The 9,606-nt window shown below is 38.4% G+C and overlaps 1 protein-coding gene and 2 long non-coding RNA genes across 3 annotated transcripts in view; 2 read left to right on the forward strand and 1 right to left on the reverse strand.

The window, feature by feature from the left end:
- The first annotated feature begins 1,046 nt into the window (after window positions 1-1,046).
- On the forward strand, window positions 1,047-4,237 carry LOC103131301 (uncharacterized). Its single transcript, XR_001660554.1, has 3 exons — window positions 1,047-1,209; window positions 1,726-1,793; window positions 3,758-4,237. It is a non-coding gene; the product is annotated as an uncharacterized LOC103131301 (long non-coding RNA).
- Window positions 4,238-4,773: 536 nt separating this feature from the next.
- The window catches only part of sgsm2 (small G protein signaling modulator 2), a 110,996-nt gene continuing 106,163 nt past the window's right edge, over window positions 4,774-9,606 (reverse strand). Inside the window, exon 22 of the mRNA XM_016666559.1 lies at window positions 4,774-5,962. Coding sequence (XP_016522045.1) covers window positions 5,931-5,962 — 32 coding nt within the window. The 3' untranslated portion in view covers window positions 4,774-5,930. The remainder of the gene's footprint in view (window positions 5,963-9,606) is intronic.
- LOC107834742 (uncharacterized) lies at window positions 5,885-9,003 on the forward strand. The gene is made up of 2 exons (XR_001660555.1): window positions 5,885-5,971; window positions 6,349-9,003. It is a non-coding gene; the product is annotated as an uncharacterized LOC107834742 (long non-coding RNA).

Here is a 9,606-nt window from a genome sequence, read left to right on the forward strand (position 1 = left end):
GCTGTGTTGCTGGCTTGGGTCTTGGCCTGGAAGTGCCCAGAAGTGAAACAGAATCTGATTCTCAAGATCCAAGGAGGAGAAATGAGAACATGTTTCTGATTTTTTTTTTTTTTTTTTTAACCTGGGGCCATTTTTCATCTGCAGGCCAGACTACTCTGAGCCAGCCCAGAGCTGCTGCTGGGAACTACAGAGCTCTCACACATACACTCACACGCACACACACGCACACTAAACCTGTTCCATGATAGTGCTTTTTCCTTGTATTAACAAGTGCAGTTTGTTTTAATCATTTTCATTGCTTTTTCTCTCTTAGAAGTTAGGCTTCAGAAAGATTTGCTGAAGTCCTGTAGAAGTGCTAGAACTAGTAAAGGCCAGCATGTGTGATGGACAGCATGTAAGAGCTACTCCTTCTGTGTTGAGAAAACTCAAACATCAAACATGAACAATGTTTGATATTTCATATAAAGCTACTTCAGGTAGCTTTATGAATCTATATTATAAGAACGTCTTATTGTATAGATTCTTTAAATTGAATTCGGTCATGTCCTGATTTGAGGACATAACCGTGCTGGATAACTTTTGTCACACAACTTGCTAACAAGACAAAGTGCTTTTCATTTTGCTTTTTCCCCTTGTCTGTTTCCATCTGGGTTAGAATCACTTTTTTTTTTTTCCTTTTTTCCTATTAGTTTTAGATACATGGGAGATAGTGGGCCATGTTGTCTCCAAACTGTTTCAGAAATTATTTAAAACGGCAGTATAAGTTGCTGCTTTTACTGCTGCAGCTTCTAGAAATTTCTTAATCTGACTTGACTTCTCTAACACATTACTTGCCTTTCAGTTCCAGCCTCCAGGTTCTCTTTTACTCACTAGCTTCTGTTCATCCATTCAACAACTGGTCACTTTCTGTGTTCATCTGTTATTGTGGTGTGTGAAGAAAAGCTCAACTCTTGTTTGTTGTAGAATGGGAGAAAACAAGGTTTTCTTCTCCAGGAGGATTATAGGGAAGTCCTGTGGGATGTGGACTGTCTCTCTAGCAAAGGATAAACAACCCACTCAATATGTCACTGTTTTCTGTGGAGTCTCATTACATATCACTAGTTAAATTCAGAGTTGATTGTCCAGTAAAGTTCTAAAGCTAGCCCTTTGTTTTTCCAGGTCTATAAAGGTGAATTTCAGCTCCCAGATTTCCTAAAAGAGCAATCACAGGTACAGTAACACGCCTGCCTGTTGCTGAGCTATTTGTCTCTTTTGTTGTTGTTGTTGTTGTTATTTCTTGTCACAGATTCATTTTTTTTTTATTGTCAGAGCCTAATTTTAGTTAGACCATGTGGCTGTTAGACCATGTGGGTGTGTGGAAGATCAGTTTTAATGCTTCCATCTGCTTCCAGTTATTCAGCTCTCCACTGTGTCACCATCTAATGTATCCTGTTGTTCATTTGTGATGTCAACTCCATGACTGCTTCATATTCTCAGTGTTAAGCTTAGGATTTATTTACCTCTTGTGTTATATTTTGGTTTTAGAACTTGTCTAATCCTTGCTGGTGGTTTGATGGTGGCGTTTTGTTTCAAACTGCCGTTATTGCTTGTTTGGTTGTTTGCAACTCAACAGTTTGAATGTGTCTGAATGTGGTAACTGTGGTGTTGCAGCATGCTGCTGATTGCATCTCCCCCACTGAGAGCTGCTCAGTTTAAGGCTGAGCAGCTCTTTGTTCTTCTACACAGATGCAGAAGTCTGCAGAGAGACCCAACCCCAGTTAGAAGCAGAGGAACAGCTGGACCACAGCACATAGGTACAGTTTCACAGCTACCAATATTATCCTAATGATGAAAGATCCTGCAATGTTTGCAAACACACATATCTGACTTTTCACACACTGTAACGTCTTTACTTCAAAGTTATTTAAAAAAAAATATTCTTAAGAATATGTTGTCTTATACTGATGACATCATAGTCTGGAGCTCAAGGAGTTTTCTTTTATTGGTTATTTGTAAATTCATGACAAATAATTTTAAAGTAATATACACCTTATCATATCCACAAGCAGCAATGAATGTGTTCATTTTTGAAATGAAAACTTGTCTTTTCACTAAATAGATTATATGGTTATATGTCTGAACACAGTCGAGAGTTTTATTGACGATGGACTGTTTGCATTCTTGACCTGTGACTGAATTTCAAGAATATGGTTAAAAAGAACAGCAGATTAATCTCATTGGTCGTCAAGTGCAACATGCTTCATATTTTCCAAAGTCTCTCTCTGATTGGCTGATCAGCTCTCATGATTATTGCTTCTCTGAAACTGAAGACTTCCAGGACAGCTGAGTTCTGAGCGTTCCCATCAACAGGAGCTCAACTGCTGGCAGCTTTTCATTAAAGCTGCAATAAGTTCTTAAAACTGCCACCATGTTGTGACAGTGTAATATGAGACGCATCGTCTCTGAAAAGTGATCTGACATGTCAGTCTATACAGCTTACAACGTTTCAGTGTTTCTTACAACAGTAAGCTGTAAGGGACAACTTACTGTTACAGGAAAACTGTTTATCGATGGCCATGCAACCTACCCTTAGCATTCACTACAGGCTATGCTAGCTGCAGCTTAGCAGAGAGCAAGGGGAATCAGGGGAGAGAGGATGAGCAGTGCAACACCAGATTTTGATTGACAGCACTAAAACCTGCTCCTTGCTGTGATTGGTTGTTTCTAGTTGGCACTGGGAGAAGGTGGAGGAGCTCCATCTTTTTCTCAAAATTTTCTGTCTCAACAAATATGTAAAAAAATAAAATAAAAATTATAAAAGTTACATACTGCAGCTCTAAAGGGGCAGTATTGCGTGAAATAAACCTTTTTGAGCTTAGTATCATGCCATAATGTTGTTGTTTCATTTTAAAACATAACTGGAGTGTTGCTTTGATTCTTTCATACATGTTTGAGAAATCCTTTAATCTCCATGGCAACCACTCGAGAACAGTTACTCTCACAAAGTACCCCCTATTTTCACAAAGCTCCACTTGGAACTTCAGCCTCTAACCAAGCTTCTGCCTCACAGAGCAACCTGCCCCCACTCAGCTCCTCCAGACTAGTGCCAGCAGCAGTTAGCAAACACCTGGCTGAACTATGAGTCTACTTCTCAATCCAACTCTCCAAAGGACTGTTGTAAATAGGACAACGAGAAGCTAGTTTATGATGATGCACTGAAGGCCGAGTGTCTGACAGAACAGGAGCTTCAGAAAGAGACGTAGGCCAGTTTTAAGGTGTCAAAATAAAGTCAAATTTCTTTTAAGTTATATCTGATAAATTTTATACAACATTATAACAAGTGAAGATAAGTTAATTGATTGTTCTATAAAATACCATTGTGCCTGGAAAATACATAATGCCACCCCTACAAGTCTCAGTCCAATATTTAATCAGTTGACCTGCTCTATTTGTTCTGGACTGATCTGCTGTCTGCAAAGAGCCTGATTGCATTTAACGTGGAGATTTCACTGAACTCCTCTCAGTCTAGTCAGCAGCGCCCTCTGCTGGGCAGACAGTAAAAATAACCTTTAGAATTTCAAATTATACGTCATCAGTCAGAAAGCAACTCAGAATAATGAGCACTGACAGATGAGCTCAGCTGAGTAACCCTCAGCAGTTTACATACAAAGAAAGACTCCTACAGCTCCGGGTCTGTGTTTCTCTGATTTTTATTGGCGGAGTAAATTAGAGTATTACCAAACTCTCCAGCTCACTCTGTTCCTGCGTTTCTGTCTAGAACTGGGTGGACTCAGGCTAAAAGATGACTCTCCATCTGCGCTGGACGTTGGCACATCCAAGCGCTCTCGTCTGGTTCCTCTTCCTGTGGGCAGCTCTCCCTCCTCTGCTTCAAGAGGACCTTTGGCCTTCAGTGTTGTACCTTAACGTGAGAAGATGTGCCACTTCTCAGCACCATGGAATGTCTGCTGATTGTTATTTTGTGTCACATCACACTCATTAAGTTTGTAGGAACGACCTCTGGATGTTTAGAGAAAAAACTGATTCTATTGTAAGAAACTCCAGAAACTCCAGAAATCAAACCAGTATATATGAATGGGGGGATTCGCTTTCAGAAGCTGCAATACTTATTTTAATGTTTCATTTTTGTTTCAATGCCTTTATATTGTGCAATGCCATAGGGTACTGTTTATTTTAATGTATCGGAAGTGATAAATGATGCTTTTTAAAAAAAACATGTCTGTTATTGTTGCTTTTTTTATATTGAAGATGTCATCAATCTTTTCACTTGGATGTGAAATATGCAGGAAAATATGTGATTTGATAAATTTAAGCACAAAACTGTTCTCTTGACAGTGATATTTATGTGGCCACAGAGATACTTATGGAGGGCTGGATTTTGCCCCCATGCCTTTAGTTTGACTCATGTGTCCTACTCCTTTGGGTTTGTTCATATTTTACATGGCTGGTCAGAGAGCAACCTTTCCATTCAAAGAGCCACTTTTGCCCCTGCTGTTACAAAATAAAACTCACCTAGAGCCACAAAAGACAATTTTCTAAATATGTACTGCATAAAATATTTTAATATGGAAGCAGTGGAAAAACTAATGCCCCTTTTCCACCGGCTCTACTTCAACAACCCGGCTCGGCTCGGCCCGGCTCGGCTCGGCTCTGTTTCGGAGTGACCGCGTTTTCACCAGCCCCCGCCTCCAGTCGCTATGTGCTGTGCTTCGTTACATGCAACCTAACGCGAGTTGTTGTTTTTCTGATACAAAAGAAGAAGAGAGAGCTGAGCTATTTTTTTATAGCCTGATTGCGATTTTTCTGAGACTTCAAGAAAATGTGGCAGTGGGAGGAAAGCAGCGATGTGGTGAGGAGGAGTTGATCTCCGCCTTGCAGCGGGAGAAAAGCAGGTGGCTCAGGTGCAGGTGAGCTAACAATGATTGTTGTATTAAACTACTATAAAACTTGTAATAGTGCCGAATATACATGAGCTAATGTTAATCGCGGTGTTGCAAATAACTTAAAAATGTCAGAATTAATTCATAATTACAATGTGTTTTCATGTTGGTAAACTGCAGACCATCGTGGTTCTTTGTGCTCCTCTGAGTTGTAGGATGTCTCATCAGTCTCCGTCTTCCTGCCAGTCGGTGTTTACCTTCAGGATGTCCAGAGACCTTCACCTTTCTGGAGTAGGAATCACATGAGCTCAATATGCTGATGAAACATTTCTGATAAAAAAAAAAATGTGTCTGATGTTCTTACAGAGTTGAAGTGCATTAACAATCTGTTGTTTTTAACTTCTCAATACGTTTAATTATGATTCACCTGATGTCCAAGTTATACTGAGAACAAATAAAGCTTTATTCCTTCTAATCTGACTGGTTCTAGTTCCATATTTTCACATTTTGCACACTAAGAATTAAAAGTTTAAACTCAGTCTTAATTATCACTAATTAAGGTTACAGGTTTTAGACACATTTTCTCGCTTTCTTGCATTGAAGATTCTGCAGGAAGACATAAACATTGAGTGGATAGAATGATGATGTATAAACTAGAAACTAATAAACATGATTTGTATTTTGGGTTCTTGTTAATAGCAACCCTGATAATAATGTCAAAATGTTTGGTTTGCTGAATAATGTATTCAGTTTTGGATGCCGTCGTTGGTAATCTACAATGTTAAGTTCAATTAAACATTTATATAATATATTTTCACTCTGTCTAAAGCTCCGCACATTTTGGGAGGATTATATTAGGACCTTGATGCCATATAAACTACAATCTGTACAATAATGTGTTGGAGTGAGCAGAAATAGAGAGACTTTGTTCACTGAGACAACTTTTATTTTTCTTTTGTCTCAACTCTCCATAGAGCTCTGCCATCTCAGCTGGTAGCTGCTTCCTCCTGAAGGAGATCCAGGTGTTCTGATGGTTCTCCTCATCGTTCTCCATCATGTCAGCCATGTTGCTCTCCTTCTGCTCCCTGGGAAAAGTAATTAGATATTATAGCTTATAGCACATAAATGTAGATAAATAACAGAGTTACTAATGTGGAAGTTACATACACATAAGAAATTATTTAAAACAGACATGTTACTTTATATATACATACAAACACTTTTTTTTTTTACCATCCAGCCATACAGAATTATAAATAACTGGAATAGTTATGTAAATTAAAGACAAAATGTAATTACCTGTAAGTTTTAGACCTATGCATGCATACAGCCGTGGATAAAATACCACTATCGTTTTCTTCCGGTTTATTGTTCATTCTACAATTAATAATTCATAACAATTTGATTAGAGAACTGATATCTAGCCATTTTACAATAGGATGTCATATAACATGTTTTATTATCTCACAAGGGGGGAAACTCGGATGCAACAGCAAAATGATAAACAATCGAAGCACGTAGATTCACGCAAAGATAAGAAACAAGTGAAGGTAACATGTATAATATTACAATTATTTATAATTGTAATGTGCAACCAGTGTCTTTAGAAAATGCGCATGTTGTGTTTGAGCAATAAAAATACAGCAGACTTTGTGTTTTAAATGTCTTCCATGACATGTATGTATGCAACCTTAAATGTAGTAAAAACCAGACGGATATATCTCCAAACTGCTCACCTGGCTGGAGAGCAGCAGCGGCGTTAGCTGCGTCTGAGTCGGTGTTCACCGTGAGGCTGTGTCGGCTCCGAAGCGGCTAACGAGGCTTTCCATTCTCTCCACTATGGTGACAAAAACGACTCATGGACCTTACCAAGCCCCTCCCAGAAACGCCCCTCGACAGTCCCACATGGCTGCATGTCTCACAAACAAAGCGTCGCGGGGCTTAGTTTCTATGTCATAGTTCATGTCATCTTTTTTGGACGAAATCAAGGTGTTTGAGCCACGCGATGCCTCCAACATTGTGCGCGTCACAGGGAAATGCTATCGGTGTTATAGATCAACTGGTGGCTAAATCAACTGGTTGAAACCTATGCGCACCGCAGATGTTTCTAAATTGTAGGTGGTTGTGTCGATGCCTGTTGAAAAATGCTACTTGCGTGAAAAAACCGTTTGCAAAACTTTACTATAAATCCCATTGGACGCTTATATGTTTAATGTTGCATGTGAAAAGTATCTTTCAAAACAATTTTCTAAAGAACAGCATTCATTGCGCTTCGAAAACCATAACCAGATCAATGAATAACACAATCCCATTCACTTTCAGGTTCACCAGAATACAATAATTCTAACTCATGAATAGCCACAATGTAAACCCAAGTGGATAGTTTCTGCTTTTTGTAACCAGCACTGATCAGAAAAAAACATTGTAATTGACTATCAAGTACCTGTTATGCGAGTTGCTTACATTACAGGTAAGCAAAAGGTAAATAGTAAGTGTCGCATTATTTAGCGACATTTACTACCCAGAGTAAGTGTCGCTAAACAATGAGGTGGTTGTCATCATATTTAATAAAATTTAACTCACATACCTGATGGTGTTGCTTGTGGTGTTTACGTGTCCAAATAGAAAGGAATATCAAGTAATGTCGATAAGTTGTACTGTAATAAAATCTCATGTAAATGATATAAAGTTAACAGCTAATGTAGTTGATGGTGATATCCAAATTGACAAGCCGAAATTATAATAATAAACGTTCCGACAATACTGTCAGATATTGACAGACTATGAACCATATCTACAGTATTTGTCCGTGTGTTCTCTACTTGGAAACAGTTTGCAAGTTGTTGACGAAGGGAAATAAAATTAAAAACAGAACGAGCCGCATGAAGACAGTGACAGCCAAACGGGGTCCTCAACGCAGATGTTTGTAAAAAAAAATTAGGTGGCTTTGTCGTTTCCTGATCAAAACGCGACAAACGTAAATAAACAGATATGAAAATATCCCTACTTTCTCTAAGAGCTCTTCAAATCATAATGATATGAAGGAATATTGAAGAATGCATTAAAAGATCACTAAAATATACCCCACTTCAAAGGAGACTGTACTAAACAGAATTTGTACTACCACCCAACATTGTTAGAGTAATGACGATCATTTTACGTCTTTTCAGTCTTATGTTGACTGACATGGTCTGCAAGCATATCAATAAATAAAAAGTTATATCATGCAAACTAATTCATTGCTCATTTAATGGAAGCCACATTATTTCGTCTGCACTTTAAGACTTCACTCGGCTGCAGAAGCAAAGCTGTGCAACTTCGTAATCTGACAATATTCTTACAGTTAAAGTTTGTCGGGCAAACCTGTTAAACAACACTACCTCCAAAATGTTGGCAGCAAGTGAATTATATTATTTATTTTTGTAGACAATAAAATAAACTGGTCCAAAAAGGGAAACAGACGATGCTAACTAAACTCGTACCAGCGGTCGCTGAGTTCTGAGAACACTGCTTTAACCATTAAACTATGACGAAAGCTTAGAGACTGATGTTTCTACCCGTCATTGTCATCTAACAGACATCCCGTGCTTTAGGAAGGAAACCTGGATTAACTGGTGGCACTTTCAGAATCTCAGTTCGAGTGAAGATTTTTAAAGATTTTTAACCTGTTTCTGATGTAAAAGTATATAAGACAATTGTTTTTTCAGCGATGTCTCATATAGTTGAGAATTAGGGTCACTATATGAAAAGAATAAAGACGTTTAGTTAAATTACGAGAAAAAATATCAACAATAAGGAAGAAATGACACTGCCACATAGATCTGCGGTAGCCATGTCTTCTGTGAATGAGCTAGGAAATAAAGTGTAGCATTACAGAACAGTTAAAAAGGAGGAATATGTGGAAAAACTACACAGCCAGTCGATCTTTTTAAACATTTTATTTTTAATCCCAAGGCTCTTCAACATTTATGTCGGCTTTCCGGGATTAATCTTTGCTTTGAGATCTGGTCATGCCACATCGAGATCTATTTCGATCTTCCTTTGACGAGTTTCAACCTCTGAAGCAACACATAAATCAGGACAGGTTCTGCGTAATTTACATGTTTTGATGATATTGCAAATGAACTTAAAAAAAAAAAAAGGCAACATACCATATTAGACCAATGAAGTCTTTCCATTTAATTATTCCCGAGATTTTAGTGGTTGTTTTACGGAATCGGATAGTATTTTTGCAAAGATTTGTAGTCCTTTAAACTTATCGCATTGTTTACTTCCTGGTTCGGTAAAGGGGTCCTAAAAAGCAACGCCCACAGAAACATCAGTCTTTTCCAGCTGCCACCACCAGTTGACTTAGCCACCAGTTGATCTATAACACCGGTCGATGAGGAAAACAGCAGATCCTCAGCATAAATATAGCTGTGGACAAGATCAGTTCTTGCAAGGCTGGGTAAGTCGGGTATTCATGGTTTTGAGGGTTACTTTTGAAATCAGTGATTTCTGTTGTTGGCAAATGTTTGAGTGTGCCTAGGCCTGGTACACTGTACTCGGTGCTAGCGTGGCTAACATGATTACAGTTTCGTAAAAAGCCTTTTCAGGTAAAATAAAATCATTAATGTGTGTCAGATACGGTACACATTGCATATTGATCTGTTCAGCTAACGTAAGACTGTGTAACATTCTTATGTGGAACTTCTAAGGTGTAGAAGTTGTATCGGTACTGCCATTATGC

Source organism: Poecilia formosa, unplaced genomic scaffold (genome assembly GCF_000485575.1).
Source record: "Poecilia formosa unplaced genomic scaffold, Poecilia_formosa-5.1.2 Scaffold742, whole genome shotgun sequence".
Classification (NCBI taxonomy): Eukaryota; Metazoa; Chordata; class Actinopteri; order Cyprinodontiformes; family Poeciliidae; genus Poecilia; species Poecilia formosa.